General features: G+C 29.7%; 1 protein-coding gene and 1 non-coding gene across 2 annotated transcripts; one reads left to right on the top strand and one right to left on the bottom strand.

Moving 5' to 3' along the window:
- Positions 1–9,839: 9,839 nt before the first annotated feature.
- On the bottom strand, positions 9,840–10,006 carry LOC127242785 (U1 spliceosomal RNA). The gene has a single exon (XR_007836888.1). It is a non-coding gene; the product is annotated as a U1 spliceosomal RNA (small nuclear RNA).
- Positions 10,007–16,690: 6,684 nt separating this feature from the next.
- On the top strand, positions 16,691–18,333 carry LOC127242585 (two-component response regulator ARR11-like). Its single transcript, XM_051262165.1, has 4 exons — positions 16,691–16,748; positions 16,952–17,101; positions 17,193–17,540; positions 17,660–18,333. Exons 1-4 carry the CDS (start codon positions 16,691–16,693, stop codon positions 18,331–18,333), a joined length of 1,230 nt encoding a protein of 409 aa, XP_051118122.1.
- Positions 18,334–20,416: the final 2,083 nt, after the last annotated feature.

Here is a 20,416-nt window from a genome sequence, read left to right as displayed (position 1 = left end):
TAACATTTGTAATAAATTACAAATATAAAATTCATTTATAAATGATAAAAACATAAAAAATAAAAATAATAAAAAAATTCTACTAATAAATAAAATATTATTATTTTTTAATATAGTAAAACCTCTTCACAAAATGGCTTTTGAAGTAGTTGGAGGGAGTGTATATTTTCAATTTTTAATGACCAATCAATAATGGTCACCACAAAAGTCTCCTACAATAGTTTGTACAGTTCCTTCATTAGTTTCTGGCAAGCTTCTTCGTCGACTAAATGGTCGGGCACGGGCAGATCAGAAAAAATCTCACTGCTGCAAGGGTGCATGCTTTGATTCATTGAATTCTGCTGCACCTCCATCTGGGTCGTAGTATTCTGTTCGACTAATTGGGTACTGGCAGCAGCAGCAACAGCAACAGCGTTCTCATCATCCAAAGGATCATTTAATAGCTCCTTGATCATTTCTCCGACGTCAGAATCATAGACTCTATTGCCGGCTGTCGCTGAATCATCACTAAATATTTCATCCAAAGTAACAGCTTCTGCTTCGCAAGCGGCTGATGGCAACTGCACCGGACAGGATGGCTGATCCGATGATACATTATCAGCGGTCGGGAGTTGGAGTCGGGGGCAGTCGTCTTTGGTGTAGGACGGAGAAGCATCCGACCAAACATTACAAGGGGCCATCTGACTACTGTAGGGATACAATATCCTTTGATTCATTGAATTCTGCTGCATCGGTATCGTAGTAGTCGTAGTACTGCAAGGTCGTCCATCTAAGCCGATTTTAGTTACCGAAAGAATATTCTCCGAAATTGAATAGACATTTCTTTTTTCTTCTGGTCGGAACGCAGGCCGAGGCTGAGGCTGAATCATCTCCAAAGACAGTACCCTCTCAAAGTGATTGTGCTTGTTTCTTATCACTTCTTTTCCGGCCTTCAATTTGAGGCGGTATTTTTGCAAATGGCTCGAGATATGTTGCCTTGTCAACCATGGTGTATTCATCGCCTTCTCTATTAACTTTGGCGTAGCTTCTGAATAACAAAAATAAATAAAACAAACCAAAACCTAGTTAGTTAAATAATTGATAAAACCCATCCAATTAAATAAGATTCAATAATTAAGATGAATATGAATATGAATACGAATGTACCATCGATTCCTCCGAGCTGTTGTATCACTTCACAGAACTTGTCGTGGAGCTCATCATTCCATAATACTCTCTCCTTCTTGGGGGAAGCCTCTCCTTGTTCGTAACTACTTAATTCTCTGTCACTTCTTTTTCTCTTGGACGACGACGAGGGACCTGCATGGACGAATTCATGTCCATGCTGCTCTTCAGTCACCAATTTGGGCTGTTGCTGCTGCTGCTGCTGTTTCCCGATCACATATTGCCACAAGTATCTCGCTTCATTCTCCTGGATTGGCTTGGGATAGTAAAATGCAGAATTACCATCCACCATTTGGATCACCTTGCTTTCCGAACCATTGTCGGACATCACTGCATATATATACATAAATCAGTTGCCATACATCAAAACTTAACTAGGAGGTGATTATATTAATTAATTGAGGAGACAGACGATACTTACTTATTACTCTAACATTCATCACAATTGCGACGTAGGCGAGAAATTTGCTAACGTCGAGACCAGGAAGGTCGGCATCGCATATTATCAAGTCGAAATCTTTTTCATTCTTCAGCCGTTGCAACATCCCTTGCATTGAACTACACGGGCACACTGGAGACATCCAACAATTATATCCACAGTCAGAAATCGAAATCCAAAAAACAGAAACAAAAAAATATTACTCCCTGCGCCATCCAATTCTATTTCTATTTCCTTTGAGATCCTATATTCTATATGGAATCTATAAAAGAAATGAAAATAGAAATGGATGATAGAGAAAGAAATAAAATACATCAAGAATAATGCATTGTCACCTAAATAGTTATACTTGAGAAGATAACTGGTCAGAACATCCAAAGCAGTAGGATCCATGTCTACAACTAGGACTTTCACTGGGAAAGGAATAGAAAAATCCATACTCATATTTTGTGTTTCAAGTCTCTGTAAAGAACAACTTCAGATTAGGCTTTTCCAAATTCTCCAATTTGTATTAACGTGCGACTTCAAATGTAAAAGAGTTGTCATTCTATACCTATATATAGACACTAATTATTATTATTATTTTAATCTTAAATAATTTAATATAGTAAATATTTGGAAAAAAAAACGGTAAAAATAAGTTTGTTTTGAAATAGAATATATTGAATTATGAATATTTAATAACAAAAGAAAATCTAAACCCTATTGGATAAAATAAAAAAACGTAAACCCAAATTGGAATTTAGTAACTAACTAACTAACTTCTTTCATTACTTCTTATTCGAAAATAAATAAATTTATTTAAATAAATAAATAAATAAACATACATAACCCAACAATATTATTACATATTTTACCAATACACTTTTCGTTCTAATTGAAATTATTATTTTTTTATCATTTTTGTTGGTTTTATTTAAAAATATTTATTTTTTAATAAGGATAAAAATATTAAAATTATCTGTTAATATTTTGGTCCTATCCGACGCCATGACCCGTGCCCAATTTGTAATCCAAACCATTTAACTCGGATCCAACTCGTTTAAATTAGATTTTTGCTTTCAGATATATAGAGTATCGTTGAATTATAAATATTTTTAATTACCATAAGAAGAAGAACCTAAACCCTAATATTGATTTATTAACTAACTTACTAATTCCGCTGCTGCTCATCCTATTGCTGCTCGCCTTGTCCCTTCCATTTCACTTTAAGGAGTCGTCAAACTCTTATTTACTACGTTTGTATTTTCCATCAACACATATGAAAATTTATATTGGTGAGCTCGGCGGAACCGGCCTCCAAATTTTTGGAAATTGACCGTCGATATACTTTTACTGATTTAACAGTGTTTTTTTTCAATTAATTTTAATATTTTAAAAAATAAATTAGCATAATTATATTATAAAGATATATGTCTACACTAGAAAAAATTTAGTAAAACGGCTGGGCTGGTGCCCCCTCGAGCCTCTCTTTAGATGCGCTACTATCGGTGAAATTAAATGATAAAGTAGGCAAAGATTCATTCAAACAGCTACGTAGACGTAAATTAAACTTGCAAACATCCAAGTCCGGAAGGTCGCCGTCAAAATAAAAAGATTATTTACATGTAATAATATGTTTATCGATGCTCAAATGTTGATAAAATGCAAACGTAGTACACATCAATATCACTACCAAATGTTTACTAATACAATTTAAAGAATACAAGAGAGACACAATCCTGTCCGAAATAATTTGTTATAGATATATATATATATATTTTAAAAATAAATAAACACGCAATTAAAAGTATTTGCAAAATAATTCTCTCTGAAAGCAACTTCTAGGCTTGACATCTCTGGCCACATTCTCTCTGAAGAACTGAAAATGTGAAAATTTTCTATTTACGGGACTAATTTTTTACGGACTCCAGTTTTGGAACTACGATAATAAATGAGTTAGTTACATAACCGAAAAATCAATTTATCCTTATTTTCATTATAAATTTGTATTTGTAATATTTTTTATATATATTCTAAAATTCTTTAAAATTAAATAGCAATCATCCCGCTATCTATTATTCTACTATAGTATTTTAGAGGTTGACTGATAATACCATAGACAATTAACAACTATGGTTGAAATTATATATATATATATATATAAGATTTAAAGAAAAAAAAATGATTTAGGAAATGGATGGATGAGAGACAATATGATGAGTTTATTTATGAAATATTAGAAAATAAAACATGTCTAAATATAATTTAAGACAATAGTAATTACCACTAGATAAAGGTTATAAGGTTATTAATATAATTGGGTAAATTGATGAATTATTACTGTTGAATTAACTCTCTTTTTAACTTGATATATTTATTAACTATATATTCATTTAACTTAGGCCTAATTTCCCACCATGCATGTATTAGCTAATTTTATAACAATTTTCATATAAAAATATATACTACATGTAATTTATATTCTTAAAACAAAACATTTAAGTTATTTTCTAATATTAAGAACAATTTCATACAACTATTTTTAATTCCAAAAAAAAATTAATACAAGAATATGTAAAAAAAAAAAATTGAATATGGTAGAGAAAAAAAAAAGTACAAAAAGATGAATTTTCTAGAGATATAAAAAATGTTTAATAATCTAAAATATTCTTTTTGATATTATAAATATGTTTCAGTTCTAATAAAGAAAATTTTAGAATATGGTAGAGAAAAAAAAAAACAAAAAGATAAATATTCTAGAGATATGAAAAATGTTTAATAATCTAAAATATTCTTTTTGATATTATAAATATGTTTCACTTATAATCAAATTTAACAAGTAAGAGTTTGATTTGAGATAGTGTGTGACATGTGAACTATTGCGTTTTAGCTGTTCACCTTCAATAATTTATTTTTATTATTATTATTATTATTATTATTATTATTATTATTATTATTATTATTGTCATAAACTCATGAGTTCCAAAAACCAGATAACTGGTGTTAGAGTTTCATTCGATCAGACACTTTTCTGAACTTCCTTCCCAAAGGAACAAATAGAAATATTATTTCGGTAACGAAAATCGGCTTAAATGGACAACCTTGCAGTACTACTACGATGCCGATGCAGCAGAATTCAATGAATAAAACGATATTGTATCGTCACTGTAGTCAGATGGCGCCTTGTAATGTTTGGTCGGATGCTTCCCCGTCCTACACCAAAGACGACCGCCCCCAAGTCCAAATCCCGAACGATATTATTTTTTTAATCTTAAAAAAAATTAATCTAGTAAATATTTGTAAAGCACAAAAGCGGGAAAATTAGGTTACCGATAGAATAAATCCTAATCTGAATTTAGTTAGTAAATAACTAACTAACTAACTAAAAATAAATAGTAATAAATAAATAAATAAAATTAGGGGGAAATTAGTTATTGTTTTAAAATAAATTATAGTTGAGTTATGATGATTTAATAATTATTAAATAATAATATGGCAGTGATGTTTCTTTTGAGTCGACCACTCTCCATATGCCTTGGAGCCCTAATTCGAATTAATTAACCACCAAATGCTTTACATAGCCGATCGAATTAATTAAGTCTGCCTTCGTCTTCAAGAATGACGTCTCTCTGCACATTGGCTGATTGAAGTGATCTTCTTTGTCTTCAAGAATAATATTTCCGGCATCGACCAACTTTTTCTAATTTCTGTGCCTACGATATATTGGATTGTTTCCGCTGCAGCTGCAATTTCCTGTTGCCGACATCGATGCGACTTCCTTGGCTACTCTGTCGACGATCCTATTGGAAAATATGGGGCTACGAGGAAGCAGCAAAGAAGCCCAGTCGAAGAAGACGTCTTTTTGCTGAGCAAAATAAGATCGGTAGTGCTCCGGTGCATCCATATCGCTCCCAAACATAAAATTACTTATACTCTCTGGAAGCCGCACCATTTTCACCCAACAAACTTTTGAGGATTTTTTTTCCTCAAAAGGAGCAGCTCATCATTTAACACTCAATATTAAATTACTCTGTGTGCAGAAGGCGGCCTTCTTTATATATAGGCTCCGTTGATCAGCGTTTTTGGATAAAATGATTTTTAGCGTAAAGTAAGTGTAAAAAATATAAAATTATATTTTTTTTTTACCATTTTCGTATGTTTACTTCAAAGTATTTATTTCTAATTTTACAAAAAGTAATTATCTACCAATATCAAAATACCCTAGTTTTTACTTAAATTGCAAGCATACCGTTACATATACAATTATTGAACAAAAATATCAAAAAATCTCACACTTTTACTAGTCAATAAAATGCTACTCCATCTATCTCATTTATCATGCCCACCTTTCCATTTCTGTATATCTCACTTATTTTGTCACTTTCATTTAAAAAAAAAAAAATTATACACTTTAATGTCATTTTAAATATTTTAATTTATAATTTTTAAAATTTTAATCAGACTAATTAGTTAGGTTAATCTTAATCTACAATTATTTTTATTATACAATAATTATTTTCATTAATATATTTTTAATTATTTATTAATTATATCATTTCTAAATTTTTGTGTCTACAGGAAATGACGACGAATGAAGTATTATTTCTTAATACCCTATTGAGTTGGACGGAAAGAGTATTATTTTATGTTGAAATATTTAACTATTTGACTCTTTTAATGATTTTTTTAATTTTTTATAATGAGTATTTAAAGGTTTTTTTACTTTCATATAAAATATTTTGTGTCTTTTCTTATTATTTTTTAAATCAAAATTGAAAAATAATGTTGAGAGAAGAGTGGTGGTGTCTTAATAATTTTTTTTAGTTTTAATTTTTTAATGTATTCGTTATTTTTTGTATTTTTCTGAAAAAAAAAAGAATATGGCGGAAATTAGAGCCTAATTTTTATTATTATTTATAAAAAACCAAAAAAATGGACAATCGTTTGGAACTCTAATGAATCAGATTAACTATCCCAATTGAAGTTTATTTGAGATTTGAGAATTGAAGTTTATTTGAGATTTGAGAACTTCTCGGATTAGTTGATCAATGGGGAGAAGATGACCATCATCGACCGCAACGATTGATCAATCCCACATGGCTTTTTTAAGTTTAGATAGATTTAGGGTTTATTTATCCACAATTTTTATGTTACATAATTTCTAATGAATATTAATAATAATAATAATAAAAAAAACTACATTATATACATACAAAAGTAATATATATAATATATATTTTCACACACAAAAAACAGACAATTTAACATAAAATAATATTTTTTATATTATCGACACAAATTTTCTCATCTTCCTCATCCTCCTTTATCTTCAACGACCACCTCATCCTCCTTCCGCTTCCCCCTTCTCCTCCCCCCTTTCTCCATCATCCCCGATCCTATTAACGGCGTCGGAAGGATTTTCCGGCGACGCGAATTCAAAGACTGAATAAATAATTATTGTACAGAAATGACCGTTAGATTCAAAATGGTAAGGAAGACAGCCGAAGCCCACTGTTACGTTTCTTCCTTTATATTTTTGTCTTTTGTGACTTTTTTTCAATTTAGATTTTTTTAATATTAATCTAATTTCTAATTTTTATTCATTACTTTCTTTGAATGTGTGGGCTAATATGGTATTGGTTAATCAAACATGCTTATTATATTTGAAATGGAAAATGATAATAATTTCTAAAATATCATAATGATTAGTAAATAATTTATAGATATGTATTAATAGTTTGGTAAGTCAATTGTATAATTAAAGCATATACTTATTTTACTGTATAATTTTTATCACTGAAACTAAAATTAAAAAATTAAATTTTGTATATAAACATATATATATATATATGCAGACTCTGGTCCCGTTTCAATTGGTTTTTGGCAAATCTATTTTTTTTTTTTATTCATCTATATCAAAAAGAAAATATAGCTTTAAAAATATTAACTTTTAAAATGAAAAAATATATATATTTTTCAGTTAAAACTAATATTTTATCCTTAATAATGATAATAAAATAATAATAATAATAATAAATATTATACTATAATATAATATAAAAATAATTCATTTCTATGTTATATTAAGAAAAAATTTAAATTATACTAAATATATTTTTTACTTAAGCTAAAATTATTAAACATAATTTATAATTTTTTTAAAATAAATTATAAGATACAAATAATTTAATATTGGGTTTTAATTTTATTTTAATCTATATATCATCCTTACATTAAAATTTTAAAATATAAATAATCAAATTTTAAAAATGTATTCCTAATACTAGAATTTAAAATCTTTAAATATAATTAAAAGAATTTAAAAATGAATTATATAATTTTAATAGACAATACAATTACTTTAGTAATATGTCTTTTTAATAATTTTAATAGCTTAAAAACATTCTTAACCTTATTACATCTATTTTTTTAAAAAAAAATTGTTTTATAAATATATATCCAAATATATATGTGAATTCTTTTTTTTTTTTTTTTCCATTTCTATTTACTTAGGACCACCTGCAATCAAGATGCTCATAAAAGTATCTACATTCCTTTAATTTACATTTTCTTTCTTCCATATATATCATCTTTTTTTTTTTTTCACCTGAATAAAAAATTATATGTTCCTTCCGTCCCATTGAAAGATTGTCATTTTCCATTTTCGTCCGTCCCAAAACAAAGTTATTATTTCATAATTTAGTAATTGTACTACCTACTTAACATAATAAATACCCTTCCAACTTACACTATATTACACAAATGCCATTACTTTTATATTACACAATACTAATAGGGGTATTTTCGTCATTTTCACTACAATTTATTATAATACTAATATTAAAAAATCTACGTGCAAAAAATAAACGGCAACCTCTTTCCGGGACAGAGGGAGTATATACATTTATATTTATATTAAATTTATTTATATTTATGATTAAAATATTTAAAAAATATATCAATATATATATATATCATCTGTAGATAATAAAATTTTATGTAATAAATCGACCATGGCAACAATTGTGGTGTTAGAATATTTTTATTGAAAGTACCGAAGTTACCAAAAATATTGAGTGGGTGTGTTTTGGCGGAGATTTTTTTAGATTTTTGCTTGATATTAATTTAGATGGAATGTTGTCTTGATATTAATTTAGATGGAATGTTGTCTGAGATGATAAAATAAATTTATTTTATAAAAACTGTGCACACCATAATTGGCCTAAGCTCTTGCTTATCTCTTGAATTTTCTTAATTTTTTTTTAATAATCCTGATTTTGATTTTTGTTTGAATATTAATTTAAATGTGACTTCGGGTGAGATAAATTAATTTATTTTTATGATAATTGTGCATATCATAATTGGCTTAGAATTTTGCTATCTCTTAAATTTCCTCTTTTTTATTCTCTAATCCAAAGAAAACATCTTGTCTGTTTAGACTATCTCCAATTCAGTGTCATTTATACTACTTACCGCATTGGTTAATTTGGCGTGGGTTAACTCCAAACCATGCCAAATTTGACGCAAAGTTCGGATGGGATGATGACGAAGAATATGACTTTGTTTCCATTTGTATCTTACATGATTCGGACAGTTTTTGGTGTTTTGGGCAATAATTTTGGCCGATGATAATAGGGTTCTTGACATTGGCCATAGTCGCATGTTGAAACACAATGTCCTGGACGAATCCATTTCCAAGCGTCACCCATGTCTTGATCCTTAAACCTTTTGTAGTCCTCGTGAATGTGGCTGTTTTACAGGTCACATTTTTTACTCCGGCCTTGTTTTGTGTCTACCCTAACTTCTCATGCAAGTACACATTCCAGAAATAACTTATGAAAAAAGTTGTGCAAATTACACGCATTGATGTATATGTGCAGATATTTATACTTTACAATATGGCTTGGGTCACACTATTTTCTCGATTCACAAGTTCGAGGCATTGCATTTTGGCTTCCGTAAATGACAATGTAGAACTTAACAAATACACAACGAATTATCTTCACAATATCAAGAGAACCCTTCTTTTGGAAGACTAATCTAAAAAAGAAAAAAGTGATTAAACTCGGATAATAGAGATCTTCCGATGTGGGATAGATAAAATTAGCTAAGACCTCAAACACATTTTACAAAATCACATATTTGTTTCAATTTTTCAATAATTACTTCTATATATGTTCTCAACCATCACAAAAAATCACTCTATTATAAGGATGATAAATAAATCAGCTCACAAGTTACAACACTATGATTGGTAGGGGCCGCGCAAACGCAGGTCCCGCTGCCACAAATTATGACGCAGGCTCGACCACTTTAGGCCGACCATAGGCGAGTTCCCCTCCGACTTTGGAGTGCAATGGAGGTTACCACTCTAGGCCATGGACCTTGTTGATCGCCCATCGACCCCGTCCAGGTAAGTACGTAGCTCCATGCTCTTCTTTTGACTATATACTTTGGTTTCCTATATATATTAGGTTTTTTTGTCGATGTGAGATAAGAAAATAAATATCTCTCATGGCTTAGTACTTAAATAAGAAACTCTTTTATATCTTTTATTATATTTTTTAGTTTTTAATATATACAAAATAGTTTTAAAATATTGTTTATTTTCAAAATTTAATAACTTTATTTAAATTATCAAATTCTTTCCTTTTTTTTAATAAATAAAATCTTAAGATTTAATTAAATAGCCATCAAAACAAAGTTGTTAAATTATGTTTATTTGTATTTTTGTTGTCTACACAATCAAATAAACTACATCAAAGAAATTGTAAAGACATAATTGAGAATGCATTAATAAGATTTGATCTTATGATCTTATAATCACACCTTATCACACCAACTGAATAATGTTTACAATAAAATAATAATTTAGCACTAATCAATATAAAATTTAAAATAGATAAAATTGAATTATACACAATTAAAAAAAAAAAAAAAACATAATTGATGAAAAAATAAATATACAATTCCCAAAATATAATAGGAAACAAATTACATCTTATCAAAAATAAAAATGGTATAAGAAAACAAGACAAAGTCTCTTAATATATATATATATTGTATACAATTTTATGAACATCATGTCCTAAAAAGGATCATTCACTTATATCAAATTATCGGCCATGCAATCCGCAAACATATCATCTTCTGGAAGCTCCGTCCGTCCAAGCATTGGGTTAGGGCTGGGGTTGCACCTCATCATCATCGTCAGTATTTACAATATTTGAAGTTTGCATGTTAGGATCAGCCACTGTCGTCGTCATCGTCGGTAGTTGGACTGATTGAGGGCACTGATGGCTATTGGCAGCAGCCGCAACAGCATTCTGATCACCCCAAAGATCATTTAATAGCTTCTCGAAAACTTCAGAATCAATTATCGGTGAATCATCATCCAAAAAATCATCCAAAGTAACGGCCTCTCCTTGGTAAGCAGCTAGCGGCAACTGCATCGGACAGGATGGCTGATCCAACGATGCATAATTAATATTCTTCTGCACATTAGAAGAATCAGCAGTCGGGAGTTGGACTTGGAGTTGGGTGCAGTCGTCTTTGGTGTAGGACGGAGAAGCATCCGACCAAACATGACAAGGTGCCATCGGACAACTACTGTAAGGATGCAATATGCTTTGATTCATTGAATTCTGTTGCAGGGGCATCGTACTAGTAATAGTACTGCAAGGTCCTCCATTTACACCGATTTTCATTACCGAAAGAGTTTGCTCGCCAATCGAAGAAATTGAATAGGCATTCCTATTTTCTTCTTGTTGGAACGCACGCTGAGGCTGAGGCTCAATCTGAATCATCTCCGAAGACAGTACCCTCTCAAAGTGATTGTGCTTCTTTTTAATAGCTTCTTTTCCGGCCTTTAATTTGAGGCGGTATTTCTGCAAATGGCTCGAGATATGTTGCCTTGTCAACCCTGGTATATTCATGGCCTTCTCTATTAACTTTGGCGTAGCTTCTGAAAACAAAAAATAAATAGAAGAAATGAAAACCTAGTTCGTTAGTTAAATGAGATTTAATAATTAAGATGAACATGAACATGAATATGAATGTAAATGTACCGTCGATTCCTCCCAGCTGTTGTATTGCTTCACAGAACTTGCTGTGGAGCTCGTCATTCCATAACCGTTTCTCCCTCTTGGACGAAGACTCTGCGTACGGTATTTCTTCATTACTACTTAATTCTATGTCATTTCTTTTTCTCTTGGACGACGACGGTGGCGAGGGACCTGCATGGACGAATTCATGTCCATGCTGCTCTTCAGTCACCAATTTGGGCTGTTGCTGCTGCTGATTTTGTTTCCCGATCGCATATTGCCACAAGTATCTCGCTTGATTCTCCTCGATTGGCTTCGGGTAGTAAAATGAACAAATACCATCCACCATTTGGATCACCTTGCTTTCTGACCCATTGACGGACATCACTGCATATATACATAAATCAGTTGAATATGCAGTCCGACATATCAAAATTTAATTAGGAGGTAATTGTATTAATTGAAATAAATAATTGAGGAGACGATACTTACTTATTACTCTAAGATTCATCACAGTTGCGACGTATGCGAGAAAATTGCTAACATTGAGACCAGGAAGGTCGGCGTCGCATATTATCAAGTCGAAATCTTTTTCTTTCTCCAGCCAATTCAACATCCCTTCCATTGAACTACACATGTTCACTGCACACATTCAACAGTTATTTTCACGGTCGAATTGGAAATCGAAAAACTTAAACAAAAAAATATTACTTCCTCCACCGTCCAATTATGTTCTCATTTCTTTTGTAAATCTCACATAGAATGTGGGACTTACAAAGGAAATGACAACAAAATTGGATGCAGAAGGAATTTAGTAGGATTTATAATGGAAACGGAATTGGACGTGGAAGGGAGGTTGTACATCAACAATGATGTATTCTCACCTGAATAGTCGTATTTGAGAAGATAATTTGACAGAGCATTCAAGGCAGTCAGATTCGTATCTACAATTAGAACTTTCACTCGAAAGGGAATACAGAAATCCATACTCATATTTTGTGTTTGAGGTCTTGGTGAAAAACAAATTCAAATTTGTGTTTGAGGTCTTGGTGAAAAACAAATTCAAGTTATACAAGGAAGAGGGTTATATATATTAATAAGGATGCAATCTTATCGCAATCTTATTGTTATTTTTGGATAATTACGGTAATATTATTTAAGCTCATTACTACTCCCTCCGATCAATTTTTATTATCCTAAAGTATATTTGCACGATTGTTTAGGTGATTGTCTTTTGTTATGAATTGACAAATTTGTCCTTAATTGTATTGTAAACATTAAAAGTAATAAATGAATGGAGGGTAAAAATGTAAAATTTGTGTTTAAAAAATGAAATATGACAATAGTGGTTGGACGTCCCAAATTAAAAAAAAAAAAATAGCACATTAATTTGTGGACAGAGGAAGTATTATTTTTCAAAATGGAATCTGCGTTTAATTTCATTCATAGAACGGGGAAGCGGTTTCAATTAAATTAAGGTGCTGTTTGTTTTGGTTATTGATTTTAATTCCCAAAACTTGCATTTAGCCTTAATATCTTAATTGTTAATTTGTTTTTGGATTCCTTATTATTAATTAATTTGAGTTTTATTCTACTATTATTTCACCTAATTAAATTGTATTTTAAATTCTGGTACAAATTTGCAATAGTCATCTGCTAACTAAAGTACTCCTAAACTTGTGGTACAATATTAGGACGGTTGCTTTGACTGCCGGTCTGACTGCAAGATAAGAAAAGAGACATGTGTGTTTATTTTGTAAAATAATTTGAAAATTTTTTTTATAACATTAGGAGAAATTGTGTAGAAAATATAAAACTAATAAATGTTTAATATATTAATAATTATATATTTTTTAGATTTAATTTATTTTCTATCATATTTTGGAAATTATATATATGTATTTATTTCAATCAATTATGTAGTTTTTTATGTATAATTAATTTTATTTACAATGAATTTTATTTGATTTTACTACTTTATTATTGAATTAAAAATATCAATTGAATTGGTGTGATAAAATGAAAATAAAATTATGAATTTGAATTTTATCAAGCATTCTCAATAAAGTGTGCTATATAATACTCCACTTATTTAGTGTAGCTCAAATTTGTCCGACATTGTTCACTTTATTTTTTTTATGGCATCAATTTTTTTATAAATATTATTTAAAAATTACAATATATATACATTAACCCGCCATATATAATACATACATTGTATTTGATTTACTTAAAAAAATTAATTATTCACAATAAATATATAATTTTTTATACTATTAATATAATTCTTTCGTGACATCAAAAAAACATCTATTATAAAACACAAAGCAAAAAAACCAAAAAGAAAAATATATTTTTTATAACATTTATAAGAATACTATAACAAGAAAAAAAAAAGCACACAAATAAACAAATCCAAAATATGAAAACCTTATTTTACTTTAATATAAAAACCTTTATTTTACTTTAACAATAAAATGGAGAAATCATAAACCAAAATAAGGTATTGATTTAAATTTTTATTTAAATATTATTTTAATATTTTGTCCGTTCCGTAAGAATGATATTATTTTATATTTTGGTCTGTTTCAAAACAAGACTACAATTTTTTAATTTAATAATTGTACTAATTATCTAACATAATAAATATAATTACAACTTACGATATATTACACAAATATCATTATTTTTATATTACACCGTACTAGCCGGAGAATTTGTCTTTTCAACTTCAGTCAATATAATATTAATATTCAAAATTTTACGTAGAAAAAACAAATGGTACTCTTGTTGCGGAACGGAGGTAGTATAATATTTTGTATGAAAAAATAATTTATTTTTACCGAAACGTGTAAAGTGAATAATAGTGATTTGTGTTTGGAATTGTAATCAAAATTTTAAATATCATAGATCGATATTTTATTAAAAATTTGTTAATAGAAAATATTTAAACAATAAATAGGTATTATTTTTATAAATCTTTCAAAAAGGTATTATTCTTATATTAAACAATAGATAGGTATTATTTGAATAATGATAATTACTTTTGTTGTAATAATACATAGGTTGTAAGAATTTTTAATTATAATAAGCACAATTACTAAAAATAAAATAAATAAATCAATTTCAAAGAAATTAAAATAAAAAAATAGATAAATTTATTTAAAATTTAAAAAAAACTAACATAATTAAAATTATATTTATTTGGCATACGAATTAACCCACTTCCAATACGGTAGTCCGCGTGGTTGGCTCATTCACTTAAAAATAATTAAAATCCAATTCGCTTTATAAGTAGGACGGAACAGTACTGAAAGTGAGAAAGAGGAAGAATCTGAGCGCGGAATGGATGTGTAGGAAAAATAAATAAATTAAGTATATACTTTATAATAATACTAATAATTTTGTTAGAATTAAAATTTATTATGTATTTATAACAATAAATAATACTAAAATTAATCACAATTTTCATTACTATTTTAATTTTTTAAAAAAATAATAACTGATTTGCTATTGTTTTTTTTACTTATCACGTCACATTTTATCTATTTTTCATAATATTTCTTTTTATTTGTTACCTACATGTACTTGCGCTAACACCGGAGGAATGTGGCCAGAGATGTCAAGCCTAGGAGTTGCTTTCAGAGAGAATTATTTTGCAAATACTTTTAATTGCGTGTTTATTTATTTTTAAAATATATATATATATATCTATAACAAATTATTTCGGACAGGATTGTGTCTCTCTTGTATTCTTTAAATTGTATTAGTAAACATTTGGTAGTGATATTGATGTGTACTACGTTTGCATTTTATCAACATTTGAGCATCGATAAACATATTATTACATGTAAATAATCTTTTTATTTTGACGGCGACCTTCCGGACTTGGATGTTTGCAAGTTTAATTTACGTCTACGTAGCTGTTTGAATGAATCTTTGCCTACTTTATCATTTAATTTCACCGATAGTAGCGCATCTAAAGAGAGGCTCGAGGGGGCACCAGCCCAGCCGTTTTACTAAATTTTTTCTAGTGTAGACATATATCTTTATAATATAATTATGCTAATTTATTTTTTAAAATATTAAAATTAATTGAAAAAAAACACTGTTAAATCAGTAAAAGTATATCGACGGTCAATTTCCAAAAATTTGGAGGCCGGTTCCGCCGAGCTCACCAATATAAATTTTCATATGTGTTGATGGAAAATACAAACGTAGTAAATAAGAGTTTGACGACTCCTTAAAGTGAAATGGAAGGGACAAGGCGAGCAGCAATAGGATGAGCAGCAGCGGAATTAGTAAGTTAGTTAATAAATCAATATTAGGGTTTAGGTTCTTCTTCTTATGGTAATTAAAAATATTTATAATTCAACGATACTCTATATATCTGAAAGCAAAAATCTAATTTAAACGAGTTGGATCCGAGTTAAATGGTTTGGATTACAAATTGGGCACGGGTCATGGCGTCGGATAGGACCAAAATATTAACAGATAATTTTAATATTTTTATCCTTATTAAAAAATAAATATTTTTAAATAAAACCAACAAAAATGATAAAAAAATAATAATTTCAATTAGAACGAAAAGTGTATTGGTAAAATATGTAATAATATTGTTGGGTTATGTATGTTTATTTATTTATTTATTTAAATAAATTTATTTATTTTCGAATAAGAAGTAATGAAAGAAGTTAGTTAGTTAGTTACTAAATTCCAATTTGGGTTTACGTTTTTTTATTTTATCCAATAGGGTTTAGATTTTCTTTTGTTATTAAATATTCATAATTCAATATATTCTATTTCAAAACAAACTTATTTTTACCGTTTTTTTTTCCAAATATTTACTATATTAAATTATTTAAGATTAAAATAATAATAATAATTAGTGTCTATATATAGGTATAGAATGACAACTCTTTTACATTTGAAGTCGCACGTTAATACAAATTGGAGAATTTGGAAAAGCCTAATCTGAAGTTGTTCTTTACAGAGACTTGAAACACAAAATATGAGTATGGATTTTTCTATTCCTTTCCCAGTGAAAGTCCTAGTTGTAGACATGGATCCTACTGCTTTGGATGTTCTGACCAGTTATCTTCTCAAGTATAACTATTTAGGTGACAATGCATTATTCTTGATGTATTTTATTTCTTTCTCTATCATCCATTTCTATTTTCATTTCTTTTATAGATTCCATATAGAATATAGGATCTCAAAGGAAATAGAAATAGAATTGGATGGCGCAGGGAGTAATATTTTTTTGTTTCTGTTTTTTGGATTTCGATTTCTGACTGTGGATATAATTGTTGGATGTCTCCAGTGTGCCCGTGTAGTTCAATGCAAGGGATGTTGCAACGGCTGAAGAATGAAAAAGATTTCGACTTGATAATATGCGATGCCGACCTTCCTGGTCTCGACGTTAGCAAATTTCTCGCCTACGTCGCAATTGTGATGAATGTTAGAGTAATAAGTAAGTATCGTCTGTCTCCTCAATTAATTAATATAATCACCTCCTAGTTAAGTTTTGATGTATGGCAACTGATTTATGTATATATATGCAGTGATGTCCGACAATGGTTCGGAAAGCAAGGTGATCCAAATGGTGGATGGTAATTCTGCATTTTACTATCCCAAGCCAATCCAGGAGAATGAAGCGAGATACTTGTGGCAATATGTGATCGGGAAACAGCAGCAGCAGCAGCAACAGCCCAAATTGGTGACTGAAGAGCAGCATGGACATGAATTCGTCCATGCAGGTCCCTCGTCGTCGTCCAAGAGAAAAAGAAGTGACAGAGAATTAAGTAGTTACGAACAAGGAGAGGCTTCCCCCAAGAAGGAGAGAGTATTATGGAATGATGAGCTCCACGACAAGTTCTGTGAAGTGATACAACAGCTCGGAGGAATCGATGGTACATTCGTATTCATATTCATATTCATCTTAATTATTGAATCTTATTTAATTGGATGGGTTTTATCAATTATTTAACTAACTAGGTTTTGGTTTGTTTTATTTATTTTTGTTATTCAGAAGCTACGCCAAAGTTAATAGAGAAGGCGATGAATACACCATGGTTGACAAGGCAACATATCTCGAGCCATTTGCAAAAATACCGCCTCAAATTGAAGGCCGGAAAAGAAGTGATAAGAAACAAGCACAATCACTTTGAGAGGGTACTGTCTTTGGAGATGATTCAGCCTCAGCCTCGGCCTGCGTTCCGACCAGAAGAAAAAAGAAATGTCTATTCAATTTCGGAGAATATTCTTTCGGTAACTAAAATCGGCTTAGATGGACGACCTTGCAGTACTACGACTACTACGATACCGATGCAGCAGAATTCAATGAATCAAAGGATATTGTATCCCTACAGTAGTCAGATGGCCCCTTGTAATGTTTGGTCGGATGCTTCTCCGTCCTACACCAAACACGACTGCCCCCGACTCCAACTCCCGAGCGATTCTCCTTCTAATGTGCAGAGGAATAATTTGACAGAGAATAATGCAAATACTAACTATAATGTATGGGATCAGCAGCCGACTGCAGAGCCATCGTGTCCTCGGCTGCAAGTGCAACCTGCAGTTGCAAAGACCCTTGAGTTGGATGAAAATTTTCTTGGTCTGCCGGACCATTTCTTCGAGGAAGAATCTTGTCAGAGACTAATGAATGACCTAGACCAACCCTCACGGTCAGATGCCGACGACTGATGATCCTAACATGCAAAATCAAAATAATAATATTTGATGGAGACTATTGTAAATACTCATGATCAAGATCAGGATCAGCCTTTGGACAGCTCAGTCGTAGTTAATAGTGATGAGGTGCAATCCCAACTCCAACCCGAATGGTTCGGCAATGAATCTTTTACGGTAGATGTATTATGGAAATAGGAATCTTGATATTAAATTGATATTGATATTACCACTGTTGCTTTCACGGCCGGTCTGCCGGCAAGCTTACCTGAAGAAAACTTTGTCTTTGTATTCTTATACTATTTTTCCGATATAATTTGTTTTCCATTATATTTTTTGAATTGTATTATGTATTTTCATCGATTATGGCTTTCTTATTCCTGTATTATTTATTTTTATTTTGAATAAATTTTATATTGATTATTATTCTTAAAATTATGTCTATTCTATTTTTTACACCAATAACCTAGGCTCTGATACATATTGGATGTTAATGATCATCTCACTTAAAAGTTTGAATTGTTAGGAAAATTAAGCTATTATTTATATATCCGCAAACGGAAGTCCCAACAGTAACTTAAAGTTTACAAAAAAATTTAAAAAAAAAATTGTATTTTTTTTAAAATAAGAAAAATTCAAAATTATCTTATATATTTTTACTAATCAATAAAATATTATATTATTATTTCTTTTAAAAAAATTAAATGTATATTTTTCACTAGAATGAACTGCCTAATAATTTACCACTATATTTTTTAATTACTTAGCCGTCAACTTTTAATGACCAATTCATTTAAAAAAAATTCTCATAATACCTAGGGTATGTTTGTTTATTAAACTTTCACAAATTTATATTTATTTATTAAAGAATTTTTAAAAAAAATACCAAATCAAATATTTTTTTTACTATTTGTATTATACTAAAAAATTAATTTTATATTAAAATACCACATCAATATCTATTTATATTACATAATACAACTATTCAAATTCAAAATTTGTAATATTCAAATCTCAAGTCAAAATTCAATCTCCCAAACAAACACTGATGAGAAATTACCACTGTTGCTTTGACGGCCGGTCTGCCGGCAAGTTTACCTAATCAAAAAAAACTGTCTTGTATTCTTATCGCTGATTCATATTTCATTCTATCAATTACCAACTGTCTTTTGGCCGAAAAAAATCACATTAATTAAAATACACATAAACACTTATGTTATCAAGTAAATATTTCATATAAGAGAAGCTATTTTGGCAACATCAAATATTTGATCTTCACCGTCAAAACGCAGCAAACATTATTAATGAATTTATATTTTCTCAAACCAAATCAAAATCAGAGTTACGTTCAATGATTACGAGTTTGATTCCATAAAAAATAAAGAATACGTATAAGCAACTAAATGTCTATAAAAAATTGAATGTTCCGTATGTTAATTTATAAAATAAACTAGCAATCTTATCACAATTTATCGAACAATATCAGAAATTGTCTTTGGATAAATTACTAACTCACCAGTGATAGACTTGTTTTCACAATCGAATGTTGACAATAACGTAGTCTGCCAAACAATACTCAGTATTTACACAGATCTATTATTCACACACAAATAACCAAATTATATCACCACGATCAATGTCACTAAAGATGCATATAACTACTTAATCGTTGACTTGCCTTTAGGTCAATCAACGTCCTTATAATATATGAAACAAACTGATATACTTTTTCGCAACATAATTGTTTCAAACAAACAATTTATAAAATATATTATATTATTTATTCCTAATTCAAAAATAACATTTGTCTATTTATTTAATTCAAAAATAGAGACATCCATATAGATAAATTGAATGGATTGAAATTTAACCACCTTATGCGTTTAAAAATTAATGATTCATTTAGGTGGAAAAGTTGATACATATTTGCACAAAAGGAAATCACACGTGATTGATTAACATACATGTGAATATATAGGCACGAATGTCAAGACAGGAAGGTGTTGTTTTATAATCAATCCCCAGTAACAAATTTGTGGCGAGCAACGCGGTGCCACGTAGCCATCTCCAGCGCTGAAGGACTGAAAGTGTGAAAATT

The sequence above is a fragment of the Andrographis paniculata genome, unplaced genomic scaffold (assembly GCF_009805555.1).
Source record: "Andrographis paniculata isolate CXL003 unplaced genomic scaffold, ASM980555v1 Contig87END, whole genome shotgun sequence".
In the NCBI taxonomy this organism is placed as follows: Eukaryota; Viridiplantae; Streptophyta; class Magnoliopsida; order Lamiales; family Acanthaceae; genus Andrographis; species Andrographis paniculata.
This window is presented reverse-complemented; position numbering and strand designations above follow the sequence as displayed.

Bases quoted from the DNA above. Each gene is read 5' to 3' on its own strand.
- LOC127242585 (XM_051262165.1), top strand. From the start codon at position 16,691: ATGGATCCTACTGCTTTGGATGTTCTGACCAGTTATCTTCTCAAGTAT. The intron at 17,102-17,192 runs GTAAGTATCGTC...ATATATATGCAG, and splicing joins GATGAATGTTAGAGTAATAA to TGATGTCCGACAATGGTTCG. The intron at 17,541-17,659 runs GTACATTCGTAT...TTTGTTATTCAG, and splicing joins ACAGCTCGGAGGAATCGATG to AAGCTACGCCAAAGTTAATA.